The 16,629-nt window shown below is 36.3% G+C and overlaps 1 protein-coding gene across 1 annotated transcript in view; it reads left to right on the top strand.

Annotated features, from left to right (window-relative positions):
* LOC129258371 (echinoidin-like) overlaps positions 1-16,629 on the top strand; it is a 23,080-nt gene continuing 6,451 nt past the window's right edge. Inside the window, exons 1-3 of the mRNA XM_064098527.1 lie at positions 1-2,418; positions 5,042-5,349; positions 15,310-16,335. Of these exons, the coding sequence (XP_063954597.1) occupies positions 16,050-16,335 (286 nt within the window). The 5' untranslated portion in view covers positions 1-2,418; positions 5,042-5,349; positions 15,310-16,049. The remainder of the gene's footprint in view (positions 2,419-5,041; positions 5,350-15,309; positions 16,336-16,629) is intronic.

A 16,629-nucleotide genomic window follows, 5' to 3' on the forward strand; every position in this document is an offset into this window, starting at 1 on the left:
GACGGGACATCATGGTCACAAAAACACTTTCACTCGTTGTGGCAGTATATTTCATATGCTTGGGATTTTCGGCCATAATCATTCTCATCAAACTAATAGTTTTTCCGGCGGAAGGAGTATTCCTAGCATATTTTCTTCAGTTGCCTCTAAGTAATTCAATAATGAACTCATTTATTTATGCCTTTAAGCATAATGTCTTCAGGCACACTTTCCGATGCATTTTAAAATTTAGACTGTCTGATATTCAGGAACCTTCTCGCCAGCTACAAGTGCTCCTTGGTCGCCGGTTGTGTGGAGATTAAAAGACTTTCTTTCACATCAACAATTTCCACGATGGACCTCACCTATTCACATCCTTAAGTGTCTGATGCATCTTTAAATTTAGACTATCTGATATGCAGGAATCTTCCTTCTCGCCAGCTACAAGTGCTCCTCTGTCGCCGGTTGTGTAGAGATTAAAAGACTTTCTTTCACATCAACAATTTCCACAATGGACCTCACCTATTCACATCCTTAAATGTCTGATGCATCTTTAAATTTAGACTGTCTGATATATACAGGAATCTTCCTTCTCGCCAGCTACAAGTGCTCCTCTGTCACCGGTTGTGTGGAGATTAAAAGACTTTCTTTCACATCAACAATTTCCACGATGGACCTCACCTACTCAAATTGTAATTGTCCGATGCATCTTTACATGTAGACTGTCTGATATACAGGAACCTTCTTGTCAGCTACGAGTGCTCCTCGGTCGCTGGTTGTGTGGAGATTAAAGACGTTCTTTCACATCAACAATTTCCACGATGGACCTCACCTATTCACATCCTTAAGTGTCCGATGCATCTTAAAATGTAGACTGTCTGATATTCAGGAACCTTCTCGCCGGTTGTGTGGAGATTTAAAGACTTTCTTTCATATCAACAATTTCCACGATGGACCTCACCTATTCACATCCTTAAATGTCTGATGCATCTTTAAATTTAGACTGTCTGATATACAGTAATCTTCTCGCCAGCTACAAGTGCTCCTCTGTCGCCTGTTGTGTAGAGATTAAAAGACTTTCTTTCACATCAACAATTTCCACGATGGACCTCACCTATTCACATCCTTAAGTGTCTGATGCATCTTTAAATTTAGACTATCTGATATACAGGAATCTTCCTTCTCGCCAGCTACAAGTGCTCCTCTGTCGCCGGTTGTGTAGAGATTAAAAGACTTTCTTTCACATCAACAATTTCCACGATGGACCTCACCTATTCACATCCTTAAGTGTCTGATACATCTTTAAATTTAGACTATCTGATATACAAGAATCTTCCTTCTCGCCAGCTACAGGTGCTCCTCTGTCGCCGGTTGTGTAGAGATTAAAAGACTTTCTTTCACATCAACAATTTCCACAATGGACCTCACCTATTCACATCCTTAAATGTCTGATGCATCTTTAAATTTAGACTATCTGATGTACAGGAATCTTCCTTCTCGCCAGCTACAAGTGCTCCTCTGTCGCTGGTTGTGTGGAGATTAAAGACGTTCTTTCACATCAACAATTTCCACGATGGACCTCACCTACATGTACTCATATTGTAATTGTCCGATGCATCTTAAAATGTAGACTGTCTGATATTCAGGAACCTTCTTGTCAGCTACGAGTGCTCCTCGGTTCCTGGTTGTGTGGAGATTAAAGACGTTCTTTCACATCAACAATTTCCACGATGGACCTCACCTATTCACATCCTTAAGTGTCCGATGCATCTTAAAATGTAGACTGTCTGATATTCAGGAACCTTCTCGCCGGTTGTGTGGAGATTTAAAGACTTTCTTTCATATCAACAATTTCCACGATGGACCTCACCTATTCATATCTTAAATGTCCGATGCATCTTTAAATGTAGACTGTCTGATATTCAGGAACCTTCTTGCCAGCTACATGTACAAGTGCTCCTCATAATAATAATGGGGATTTACATAGTGCCATCTGTCTACTATACATGGAGATATAATCTAATCCAATGCAATCTAACTTTACCCAGGCTTTAGCTGGAGCTGCTGCTTCAAGCATTTTGTACACTCAAGATACTGTCACCTCCACCTGGGTTGAGAGCAGCACAATATGAGTAAATTTATTGCTGAAGGAAAATATGCCATGGCTGGGATTCGAAACCCACTTACGCTCTGATCAAAAGATGAGATTCAGACCCACTTAACCATGACGTGCTACATTCTAGTACATTTTTGTGACCCAATCATTTGAAGGATGAAACTGAATTTGTGGTGGTGAGCATTTTCATTAAAGGAAAGTTCCACCCCAACAAAAAGTTGTGTGAATAACGAGAGAAAGATCCAACAAGCATAACACTGAAAATTTCATCAAAAGCGGAAGTCCCGGCGGAAGTAGAATAAGAAAGCTATAACATTTGAAAGGTTCTCTTTATAATTTCACAAAACTGTTATACTCACATCCTGGTCTGTGTGCGTATGAGGAAATGGATGACGTCACCCACTCACTATTTCTTTTTTATTTTGTGATATTGGTGCCATTTGGGCGCCACTCCTATTTACAGTGCGTCCCACAAAAAACGAAACCGAGATTTATCGATGATTGATCATAACTTAAACTAAAGGGACGGTCCGGGCTGAAAGTATTTATAGCTTAATAGAGTAGAATTCACTGAGGAAAGTGTCGAAAATTTAATCAAAATCGGATAACAAATAACAAAGTTATTGAAGTTAAAAGTTTAGCAATATTTTGTGAAAACAGTCGTCAGGAATATCCATTAGGTGGGCTGATGATGTCACATCCCCACTTGTTCTTTTGTATTTTATTTATACATGTATATGAAATTAGGTTTATTCAAATGTTTTCCTCCAAGATCTAGATAAATTGGATGACAACTGAGTTAGTGCATTAGATATTTATTGCTTCAACTTATTTCATTATAAGGGAGACATATTAATCACAAGTATGAAATGATGAAAAAATTATGATTTTATGTTACAACATAAGAAAACGGAAAGGGGATATGACATCATCAGCCCACCTAATGAATATTCATGACAACTGTTTAAAAAAAATATTGCTAAACTTTAAACTTCAATAACTTTATTATTTGTTATCCGATTTTGATGAAATTTTCTGCATTTTGCTCAGTGAATTCTACTCTATGTATTAAGATATAAATATTCTCAGCCCAGACCATCCCTTTAAACACAAAAACAATAGACAAATTACCTACCATTGCATAGCTTAGAATCTCCTCTTTCATCTGAAATCACTACGATTATTTCTCATTCACACATGAGTGAGCAAAAACAATTTGAAGGATACCAAAAGTCCTTGAATCTGTGTTTCAAAAAGAAAACCACATTTTTGAAAGGTTCAATGTCTGCTTTTTAATTTGATACCTCAATTACAGATAACGGTCAAGAAATAATAAAGTTCTGGTTATTTGAAATAAGGCTTGAATTTCAATAATTTCATAAAAAGAAGAGATTTTACACAGGCTAGCGTTTAGACTCGCTCGACACTCCGTTTTGCATCAAGTCTTTTCTTAACAGTGAGATAGCTCCTGTGGGAAACCGGTGAAAACATGTTTGTTTAATGAAATTATGGAAATACAAGCACTGTTTTGAGGGAACAGAACTTTCTTACTTCTTGACCATTTTCTGTGACTAAGGTATCAAATAATAGAGCAGATATTGAACATTTTAGGCATGTGATTTTCTCGTTAAAATTCAGATACCCTTTCTTCAAATTGTTTTTGCTCACTCATGCGTGAATGATGAAAGAGGAGATTCTACGCTTTACAATGGTAGGTCATTTGTCTATTGTATTTGTCATTAAGTTGTGATAAATCATCGCTAAATCTCGGTTTCCTTTTTTTGGGGGGACGCACTGTATATATATTTTAATTATGCACGTCCAATGATGAGTGATTGCTGAAACTAAAGGATTGGTACTCATCAATGCCATCTCTCAAATTACAATGTATTTAATTTTCTAGACAGCTATTTTATTTATTATTATACGCCTCTCACAAGAAGATTGTTTTATACTGAATGTGACGTTGAAGGTTTTGTCAAAATTCAGGGTCAGAGACCTTTTAAATTTTTGGACACAAGACCCAAAGCAGTGTTATGAATTGTTATGTCACAAAGGAATTGACTTTGGGTCGGCAGACTATTAGCGATGTGCAACATTGTTACATGTAGGTCTTAATGGGATTCACTCTTGGGCTGGAAATTTTTGGCCAATCACAGCTCAGGATTTAGGAACTGGTTGGCTCTTTTCGCTCACTCACATTTTCCTTCAATATTTGATTGCTCGACCTTGATCTTGCACTGTAAGTACTAATTTATCATGATTTATAGGAAAATATGAGAAAGGAAATAAATGTTTGATATAGACTGCTTTCTCAATTTATTTTTAATGAATTTATTAGAAGAATGTGAGATTTTGAGGAGGAAAATTAATTCTTGACCCCCCCCCCCCCCCCCCCGATTTTGAAATTTTAGTTTTAAAAGAAATTGCATTCAAGAAGTATTTTCATATGTAATGGAGATAATTAAAATGATCTACATGTACATGTATTACATGTATGTGAATGCTGAGATAATTTTGACTGAATTTTGGTATCATATTTGTTATTAGATTTGAAGAAATGTCTAAATTTTCTCCTTGTCAATACTTTGGTCCTTTTACATGGGACTTGGATAGTAAACACAAGTCATTCACTGTATTCATTGTATGTAATTATCATTATACCCTGTGGGTAAAAAAAAATGACACTTCACAAATCCCCAATTTAAGGATAAATATTAAAGAACAAATAATTATATCTTATTGCCTGAAAGAGTATCTTCTCCCAAATAATTTCATACCATATTTACACATACAATTCTACTACATTTTATTCTGAAATTGGGTCGCAGACCAATCGTAAGGTGTGCGGTCGCCTTGCATGTAACTCTCACCCTCCCTCTCTCTTTTCCTCTGCTCTCACACTCTCACCCTTTCTCTCTGTCTCTCTCCCTAACTTCACTGCAGCACCGTGAAAGTACATGTATACTTTCCATCTGTGCCTGTACATCTGCATACCACATGGAAAGCTGTGAAGAGCTTCGCACTCTTGTTGGTCACCCATAAACACTCTACTGCTGATTAAGTTTCTCTCACGCTACCGATTAAAACTCTGCCAGCCAGGCGGCATTTATTACTTCATTTCTTAACAACTCTTGCCAAGAAAGAGGAACTGGATTTATTCAACTCGAAACAGCAATTGAGTGTGGCAAACTTTTTTTCCCAATCTCATTTATTAATAGGCAGTGGGCTAAAGAGTGGGGAGATTAATTAAGGTAAGCACTTGTTGATTATCCTTTTACTCATTTAATTTTATACCAGCATTTTAATGTTAATCTCGAAGGTTCATTTTTCACGAGTTTATCTATCTCATTTATTCCTGACCAGTTAAATTGTATATATATAATTGACCACAAACAATTATAAGAAAGCTCCTAACATAAGAACAATTCATTTGACAAAATAGTGTTCAGTTAAAATAAACTTTGCAAGCATGTCTAGTAAATAAAAGGTTTGGTGAACTTTTTGTTTTTACTTTGTACTTCTGTTATTCCGCAGTCTGTACTTGCTTTCATTTTCTTTCACTCTAGCTCGGGGGTGATCTGACACTTTACATCTGAGTGCAAAACATGAATTTAAAAACCCATCCCATTGTTTAAAAGATTTAAAAAATCAAAGAATGTGCTAAAACTAATCTTTTGCCAAACTTATAACTATATTTGTCTTTATATCCAAGTGTATCCACAAATTACATTCATGTATATTTTGGAGAAGTAGTGATCCAGAACTTTTTTTTTGTTTACAGATTTGGTCAATATAATCTCATTTAGCAATATTTAGTGGAAATAATTGTGCATGCATCTCTATATAGGGCAAATTACCATTTACATATTTAAAGGTCAAGTCCACCCCAGAAAATTGTTGATTTGAATCGATAGAGGAAAATAAAAAAAACATAACGCTGCAAATTTCATCAAAATTGGATGTAAAATAAGAAAGTTATGATATTTCTAAGTTTCGCTTATTTTTCACAAAGCAGTTAAATGCACAACTCAGTGATATGCAAATGAGCGAGTCAATGATGTCTATCACTATTTATTTTGTTTTTCATTGTTTGAATAATACAATATTTCAATTTTTTCAGATTTGACAATAAGGACCAACTTAACTTAACCATAAACTGTTAAAATAATGGTAATTCCACATGTTCAGGGGAAAATAAAACTTTGTTTCACTTGACATGGAGGAGAAAATTCGAATATTTCATATTTCATATAATAAAATACAAAAGAAATAGTGAGTGGGTGACGTCATCAGTCTGCCAATTTGCATACTGACCAGGATGTGCATATAACTGTTTTGTGAAATCAAGCGAAACTTTAAAGTGTCATAACTTTCTTATTTTACATCTGATTTTGATGAAATTTTCAGTGTTTTGCTTGTTGGATTTTTCTCCTTTTTTTCAAATCAACTTTTTGTTGGGGTGGACTTGTCCTTTAAACCATGGTTGATATCATCATTCTAATTACTATTAATTACTTATGCTGCAGATGTTAACATTGGTGTTAGAGTCATACAGTGCTCTGAACACTTTCAATACTACCAGGGATAAGAGCCACAGAGCGTCCATCCTACATCCTTAAAACTTTTTTGAAAAGCCCCTAACCACCTCAAAAATCAAATATGATCTCTTATCACAAACCTCTGTCAACTCCACCGGAAATGAAATATCATTAAGCTTTTCAGCGAGCCGCCCCAAAACATCAAGCGTGCGGGAGGAGGCCGTCCACGGTCGGATTTTTATCTTTTTCCCACCCCTGAGGTTAGAGTCTGATTGAATTAATGTTGCATTTTGACAGGATTCTAACAAATTTGATTTTTCTTTATAGAGCTCTAGTAATGTGGTGATAGGGATAAGAGTTGGCTTCATTTATTTTGGATCTAAAAGAGGGAGAGGGTCTTCTGAAAATGATAAAAGCAGACAAAATAACTTTGGGTGAAAAAGCTGGCCTACTTTTAGCAAGGATATGGGCTACATACAGTGTACATGTGTACTAGAGTATATTGATTAGAGCATCTCAACTTCCAACCAAAAAATAAATAAACTGAGTTCATTTATTGATTGTTTAACAATTTTTGCTTAAGTATATTTACTCAATAAAAGGCCTTTGGAGGGCAAAAAGTTTTTGGAAAAAAAACAAATGAATGAATAAATAAATTATAGTAAATAAATTATATTTTTAGAAAAAAAAACCATTAATATTAGATATAAATATATAAATGAAAAAAGAAATGAATTAATAAATAAATTAATGAAATAAACAAATAAATAAAAATAAATGAATAAACAATGATAATCAAAACTAATGAATTAAAGTTTGTTTTTCTTGAAAACATTCTGTGTCATATCCTTTTATAAATGTTTGATGGTATAATTCATATAACATGATTGCTTTGACAACTGTGATGAATGAATGAGTTTATTACCAAAACAAACAATATATATTTAAGACAGCCAAACTTTTGTTGTCAAAATGCAAAATACTGGTAATTCATAATAATTTAAAAAAACATTTAAAACAATATATCTATATACCGGTAAATGAGTCAGCAAAATGAAATCAAAATGATGAGTTTGACATTTTTACATTGTCAGCAATAGAATGAGATAGAAGACAGGCCGAAAAAGATGCAGAAACGCAACTAGATGAAATAAACTGAGAGACAGAAACAGACTGAGCAAAAAATGCTTGGTCATCTTATCATTTTCACAGACTGCAATTGCATTTCATTTCATGATTGCCTTATAAATAAACAATAAAACCTATTTACATAATCATCCCATATTGCTATACACCATGTGCACATAGCATAGAGAGGGAATAAACTGTCAGATCATTGGTAGGGTTGGACTTGGCGATGAATGACACATCTAGCCCACTAAATCCTAGATTTTTCCGCTAGATTTGTACCCTGAGCGGAGCCACGCGAGCAAGGGACGTTAAGGAGACTGATGAAGCATAGGATCTAGGGATTGAGAGCAAAATGCAGTGAAATTCGATCTCCGATGAACGCTTCTGTCCCAGGGATTTCAAGTTCAGAAGAGAAAAGTTTGTTTGGTCGGAAAAGTTGCAGGAGTGTACTTTATGGTTAGGTTCAAGAACAGAAGTATGACTGTTAATAAGGGCTGCATGTAGTTATGATTGAAACAAAGGCATTACTGTTTAATAAGAAATGCTTGTCTATGTTCCTAAGGTGCAGGATAGCTCAGAAGCTAATGTAAAGGATGAGGAAATCATGCGTGGAGGGGAGGGGAAGGGGAGAAGTGTGGGGGAAGGGCAGGGGGTGGAGCTCTCACAGTTGACCACCACAATGGAAGTCATCATTTCCACCAATTCTCTGAATGACCTAAAAACATCTAACCTGAACAAAATAGAAAGGCAATTAAATGTCCGTGAAAGTTAATGAAGGGAAATTGGCTCAAATCATTAGAAAGAAAGTGAAAATCTGGAGGCAATATTGGTAATGTCTGCTTCACTGTCATAGAAACCTGTGCTTTTCTAATTTATGACTCATATTCCACAACTTTTAAAAAATATTATCTTGTGGCATGCCTTCCTTGCTTTCTCGATGTATGGTACATCTGTCAATTTTGAAAAAAAAATGTTGCTGTTTGAATGCCTTGGAAATTCAAGTTGTTTCAAGTCATTGCTTTTAAATAAAAACAATATAATAATGAAGTATTTCTGAGTCAGAGATACTTCATTATTATATTGTTTTTAAAGCTATGACTTGAAACAACTTTCTGACCCTCAAGTTACAAGAAAATAGAGTTCTTCTAGTTCTATGGAAAGAGGAACATCTGAAAACAATATTTACAGTACAAAAATAAATTTTATATCAAAAGTAGGGTCTATGACATTTCCTTCTTACAATTGCCCAGACTGAAAATGCACGCATTCAGCCAATATTTGATTTTAAAAATGATTGTAACTAAGTCTCATTATATAGGATTAGATGAAACTGGCAAATACTAATTTCTCAAATGAGGAATAGCCACCGTCGGGTCAAATTTAAGAATTATCTCCGAAAGATCTTCTTAATTCAACGTTAAGCTCTTTCGTTTCTCAGGGTCACAAATTGCACAGCAGATGCTGATTTTTTTTTTCAGAAAGAAGAATCATTTTCATAACTTATGGTGAACCTCTGAATAGGGTGTGACTATTCAAAACACATGTTAGAGTGGGTTTATTTCCAATTCGTCCAATTGCCAACTCGTCTACTATCATTTGGTCTACACTCAGTTCGTCCACTATCCAGGTCTAATCGCCAATTTGTCCACTCACCATTTAGTCTAATAACCAGTTGGTCCAATAGCCATTTATTGCATATACCATTTGGTCTAATTGGACTAAGTGTTAAATGTGCAAAATGAATGAATATGAAATGGATATTAGTCCAACTGGTTAATAGACAGAATGGTCATAGATGAAATGGTGATTAGATGAAGTGATGATTGGACCAAATGGTTGTTAGATGAAATGTTGGATGGAATGGCATTAGACTAAATGAAAGTAGACCATGTGCCAAGTGGACGAGTTGGCAGTAGATGAAATGCCCGGGGGGGCCACTTCCATTGACGAGTTGATACCATGATGCGCGACCACGGGGTCTTGAAAAGCACCCTAAACACGTATTTTCCATATTCAGTATTGGCGTGTGAAACCCTACCCTTAATAAGTATTGGAAACAAGTACTATTGGCAAGTATTCCCAGAACTGAGCCCCTAAACAAGTACAGCAATGTATTTTCCATATTCTGAAAATGCACCCCTTAACAAGTATTGGAAACAAAACGATACTCTCAGCGGAAATGAACCCCTAAACAAGTACAGAGATATTTTATTGTTATGTCACGGGTCCGTCGGTCGTCGATCGGTTTTACCTTTAGACACCATTATTTTGGTTTAGTACGGCGCCAGTCCACACCTCGCGCAAATCGGACTCTAAACACGTAGTGTTGGGGCAAAAAGGACATCCTTTATAAAACATTTTGATTTTGTTTTATCATCCCCGCATATTTGACCCTAAACACGTATTTTTCCGAGCGAAATAGATACCCTTTTTTCAATATTTTTGTGTTTTTGACACCCTTATCACGTTACGTATGTAACGTGCCCTATCTTGAAAAAGACATCCTTTTTACGTGTTTTTTTGGTCGCGCATGGTATCCACTCGTCAATGTAAGTGCCCCCCCCCCCCGGATGAAATGGCAATTTACTGTTAGAGTGTCCCGTTCAATAGACATATCATGTAAATTCTAATTAATTCATGGGGCTTTTAAGACCTTGATCCGAAAGGCAAAAAGTTAAAAGGTCAAACCAAGGTCAAGCCAATGGAAACTGTAACATACCCGCTTTATTGGGCAGCTATTCTGGGATGTGCAAGTGATATTACCTGCAAATAGTTTAATGAGTTCTTATGGTCTGTTCTTATGGGGATTCTTCTATTTTTACTTGACATCATCAATTGATGGGCTAATGGCCGTATCCGATTTCCAGTGGTTATAGAAAGAAGAATGTTCGTTGAGAAGTACAGGCAAAGCACCAAAAGAGGGCACTCAAACAAGAAATTCAAATTTTCACAATGAATAAATGATTGAAAATTAGATATGACAGTTACCACAATTTTGTATCATTGAATGTTAAATGCATTACCCAGATATTATAACTGAACCTAAAAAGCTTTAGATGGGTTTTTAAGTTGAGGTGTCCAGTGCAAGCAGCTCTCTTGTATGAATTCAATGAAAGCGCAAATAAAGTTGAAAATTATTCGACCTATGCATTCAACATATATCAACAAAAACCCCTATAATCTTGAATCATTAAAACTAATTTTCATGCAAATTTATATCATATGACAAATGGTGCGCTTGTACTTAAAAAAGCATTTGAGGTCACAAAATTAAAAATAAAACAATCTGAATTTATAAATGAATTTACGACAACCTTCATTATTATGTTTCTCTCATTTTATTATCAAAATCAAATTGACACAAGAGCGGACTCCTCCTTTAAATGTATGGACCCTTATACACCAAGGGCTTCTTTCACCATCTAACTAGATCAATGCTCTGTTATACGAAAGATCCAATTGATCACAAAACTACCACAAATTTGCAGTTGCAGTTTCATCTTGTTTAATAAGGGCTGGGGGGGGGGGCACTCACATATAAAGGTGGTACGGGCCGCTTTGATGGCCCCCTTTTTCAGACCTAATTTTCAGTTCTCTAGATACTCCGAATGACAAAAGTTCAGTTCAAAAGCCGCCCAGCCAAAATTGTCAAGCGCGAGCACCACATGCGAGAGATGCATGTTCGGCTTCACAACTCCCTACATATACATGTAACTAGTAGCCGCTCCATGCATGACTAGCGCATTCACAGTGCTATGGTGCACCATACCTACAGTACCGCGATCCCGTTCCGTAGACCCTGTTTTTCACACCGCGCGGTATATATTTAGTACCCAAGATCGACCCCGTACTTTACCCTTTTAGTCAGTTCCTTAGTAAAAACCCCATTTCAGAGTTTCGTGAGGCACACTCCATCATAAAATAATTTGAGTGCCACCTCCCCCCCCCCCCGGAATAGGGGACTGCTCCATAAAGACCTACAATTGTGGTAACTTTGTCAACTATCATGGAAACCTTCATTTTGATTGGCTGATAAGCCCTGTGACCAAGGTAGAACCATGGTAGTTACCATAATTCTAGCATACATGTAGTTAAAATAATTGTAAGTAATAGGCAATAGGACCTAGATTTACCACTATACAGTGCGTCACAGAAAAAAAGAAAACCAGGATTCCCACACCTTTTCCTTCCTTCATTTACATAATCATATAATTCATTTATTCCTCTGCATTTTGATACCGAATATGTGACGAACACGGCTTCACACATTAATGAGCTAGATGAGTTTGAAATTTTAACGTCAAAATCAGGTTGCGCAGAAAAATTGAACAAGATTGGTTCTTGATACAACAACCGTGCTTAATTCGACGATTGGCTCTTCAGCATTTCTTTTGTACTCTTCAAGTTTCCCTCTCTAATCCCTGACATGAGAGTGGATTCAGATTAACTGTCAGTTTCTGAGCCAATCGTTTCTGATAGGCCTCAATATTTATTGTTAGTAATCTGCCATGCATGAATAATTTGCTAAACTGTTGACCAATGAAAGACGAGATTCTACTCTCACCATAGGTATCAAATTCATAGTAAAGACATGTTTGTGAAATCTATCACTGAACACAGGTTTCCTTTTTGTGGGATGCACTGTATGTGTGAACTAAATCATAGTTTGAAATTTCCAATTGATTGTAAATTTTTGTGTACCAGGGTCCGGAACTGTATCACATTCACATCCGCATCATGATCTGTTTTGATATTTAGTCTATGAGTGCAGTGATCAGTATCTGTTTATTTTAATGTCCTAGGGTTGTGTAAGAGCATGGATTGGATCCATGGTACTGAGACTGTAGATTTGGGATGTAGGGATACATGTTAGTGTTATACAAAAAGGCCTACTAATTCTGTTGCTTTTTTTCCAATAAGAGCAATTACATGTACAGTAGTCACAAATTGATGACCTTGTCAAGGATTTAAAATTAAAAAAGTCTGAAAATAGCAGCTAATCTCAAAGTATGTCTTTCAAAAAATCAAGATGGCAAAAAGAAGCTGCTGAAAACTGTTATCTAATAAAAGAGAGCCAATGGAGTAAATTAGAAAGTCAAAAAGGGGCCTAAGCTTTCGACCCTAGCAGAATCTTCATCGGAGGCAAAATGGGTCAATTGGGTCACCAATTGAGAAGGTATCCCCACCCCCCCCCCCCCATATTACACAGGTGCAACCTACTGGATGAGTCTATTCCCTTCCCCATTCCAAGTATACATATGTTCTACATTAACATCAAGGTGTTAAAAATTGTTGTTGGCTCAATGGTAGAGTGCCCATCTCATGAATGGGAGCCACGGGTTCAATCCCTTGTCAAGTCATACCAAACTTGACCAAAGACTTTTGAATATGTGATCTTCCGCCTTCCTGCAATGTGCTCGGCATTTAGATTGGAGAAGGGTAATAGTAATATACCATGTTTACGCCGGGCCCACTCTTAGAGAAGTTTCATAACTGAAGTGGCTACCCTATAGGCTCGGTAGATAAAACATTATCATTATCTAAATTACAACTATATTACATTATCTATATTATAACATCTAATGTATTATGCGAACCCTTTATGTCAACAGGGATATGATTAATTAATAGGGGTATCATGAACCAACAGATATCCATGATTAAACACCCCCTATTCTGGCGGATAAAGGTGAATGTGATCTTGTTTACAGTTATAGTTTCAAGTGACACAATTTTTGAAATAGTTCACCTGATTTCATTTGTGCGAATCTCCTGTTTTTGTTATTGTCTCATTTTTAAAAGTATTTATTGAGAAATACATCAACTTACAAACATCATCAGAACCACTCCTGATAAGACTTTAGGAAATAATTACTACACGTAAACTGCCCTTTCATATTGGTATTTTGTCTACACACAACTTTATCTCTTCTATATCTGATAGGCAATGGCTCTGTTTTGGTGGCAAATGTTAATTCATTAATTATGCTCATTGGCTTAATACTTGGTTCCAGCAAAAAACAAGATCATAACATCTTTAATACAAAACACTGTGTATAACAAGAAAACATTCTAGGAAAATAAAGTTAAGACAGTGAAAGAATGTTAGTAATAGTACCGAGGGGGGGGGGGGTGGGGACACACCAATCATAATCATACATGGACTTTCAAAATGTACCCTAAACAAGAAATCACCAGTTGATCTTCAAATACCCTTAACAAGTATTTTGTCATATTTTCCCATCCACAATAATATTCAAATGTTTCAATATGATGGTCAGATCAGGCTGTTGAAAAGTATACTCCTTTTTGCTAGTCCCCTTGTAATGACAATGGCCTCACCCCTGCAAAAGTATGACCTTTGACGAGATGTTCATGTACATGTATCCAGCTCTGTGTATGATAATTATGATGGGTAATGTTACTGTTTTGGCGACGCATTCCGGTACTCTATTCTATTTGCGAATCATTTTCTATAATCATTCTTATGTTGTTATTCTTGGTTTCCCTTTTGTCAAGCCGTAGAGGCTTTTTGGGATACCTTTTTCTTTCATTATTTTTTTTTAATCTCATCTTAATGTTTCATGATTATATTTGTATATTTATGTTCAAATGTATGATATTTGTATGTTTTTACATGTATATATTATTGGAATTCAATTCAATGTACACATGTACATGTAGATGACCACAGTCACTTTTTTTTCTAAAAATTGATACGATCACACTGCATACAGTGTAATGGGCATTTCTGAACAGAAAGATGCCTGGCATACATGAAGACCCTTCATGAAATATCAATTCTGAGAATATCAACAACTAGAAAGTAGGAACCATCTATTCTACACTGTAAATTTTTTTTAGCACTTACAGTGCTTGTACAGTATAGTGACTGAACAAATGTACAAGTGCTGATTTTCTAGATTAAATTTGAACTAGAAATTTATCCTCATTGTGCTGCATCAACCCAGGTGAGGTAAATGGGTACCCCGCAGGATTAATTCCTTGAATGCACTGAGCGCTGAAAGGCAGCTCGAGCTAAAGCCGGGGTAATAATAATAATACCAAAATGCGCCTCGGAAAGGTTATTTCTAGATAGATGGCGCTATATAAATGCCTATTATAATCATTAACTACATTGTAGAAAATCAGCACTTGTAGTGCAGTCACTATACAAGCACTGTATAAGTGCTAAATTAGCACTTCATTTTTTACAGTGTAACCTGTAAAAAGTGCTATTCTAACCCTTACCTTAAACTTTTTTCAAAATGATTTCTAAGAGCAATCACAGAATTAAATATCAGAGCTTTAGCTTCCATCACTCAGCATCCAACATTTGTCAATTTTTTGATACTCTACTTGGACAGAATACTAGGATTTCACCTTTCAGATGCCAAGCTGAAATAATATCATCTATTGTCTATTAGAAATTCTGTGAAATTCATCTTTGCATGATATGAAATCAACCACAACCCTGTCATCTTATGCCATTTTTTTTATTCCATTTGATGAATCAACCCTCTCTTCTTCTTCTTCTCCTAGGTAACACATTGAAGAGAGAATTGGAAGGGATCAATCCGATCATTCAGATTTTGGCAAGGTACTATCTGCAGATTAAACAACCAACACCACAAGTTCCTCATCCACGTCTCTAATGGACAAATAGTAACAAGATTGGCAGAAAGAAACAAGAGCTCTCATTATTCTAGCTTGGCAACGCACATGCAAGTTGATGGGACTACACGAGATCAATTAGCACCATACCATCGAGAACTGGGGTAATGCTGTCAGTATGCCAGAAGAGGTTGGGATATCATTTTGTTGATGAAAATGTCATGGATACATATATTTGGATAATCAACAGTCCGTGTGTCTCCATTTGATGAAATGTGATGGCCAATGGGTGACTACGACATCAGATTTCCATAAGGTCTATTCTTAACATCAGCTTCTTGACAAAGAGGGCGATTCATGAGCATAAAATAAGGAGTCTATTCATTGAACTTCATGAAAATCATCTGGATCGATTAATGCAAAACTTCAGTTTGCATAGTGAGCCTCGCTATCTGACATACCAGCCAAAAAGCATTGAGAGATCATTGCACACTCGATGGACATCCTCACTCAGAAAGAGTGCTTCACCACCACCGATCATTTCCAACCAAGTCATCTAATGCCAACTTTATATTTCTAGACCAGAGACTCTTGAGTAAAGCAGCACTGTGACTTGTTTCATACCTCACAGGAAAGTTTACCATACAGCAGGGAGAACTACAGCAGCAATGGAGCTACCGATCGCATCTCTCCTCCTGCTATTCTTTGCCTTTGAAGCGGTTGCAGCGGTCACCTACTGCCCGCCGCTCTGGACGCACTACCAGTTTGACCACGGGATATTCTGCTATCGTTTCTTTGGTAAGCGCGTGAAATGGTCCGAGGCGGAGGTAACGTGCGCAGGGTATTCCTCCTGCAAGGGAGAGGAGCTGGCTCACATTGTTTCCATGACGTCGCCGGAGGAGGAGATGTTCATCACAGAGTTAAGGCAGAGCATCACTGGAATGTTTGGTGGAGGTATGTCCAAATTTCTTCTTATTCATCTTCAATGAAATCTTTTTTTAAGGAATTCATGGTCCCAAAATTATACATGTATATAGCAATTGATGACATAAAACATTTAACAAGGGGAAAGAAAAAATAGGTGTTGGAAGGTTTCAATATAATTTTGCCTTTAAAAGCAAAATTTTCATGAAATATTTTTTAAAATTTGACTGTATTTTGTAAGACTTCATATGTTCTAGGCTCGTCTGCCGTTTCTCTACAGTATTCAAAACGGGTCAATTTTTACTGAATGTCAGAAGCAGATAT

The sequence above is a fragment of the Lytechinus pictus genome, chromosome 4 (assembly GCF_037042905.1).
Source record: "Lytechinus pictus isolate F3 Inbred chromosome 4, Lp3.0, whole genome shotgun sequence".
NCBI lineage: Eukaryota > Metazoa > Echinodermata > Echinoidea > Temnopleuroida > Toxopneustidae > Lytechinus > Lytechinus pictus.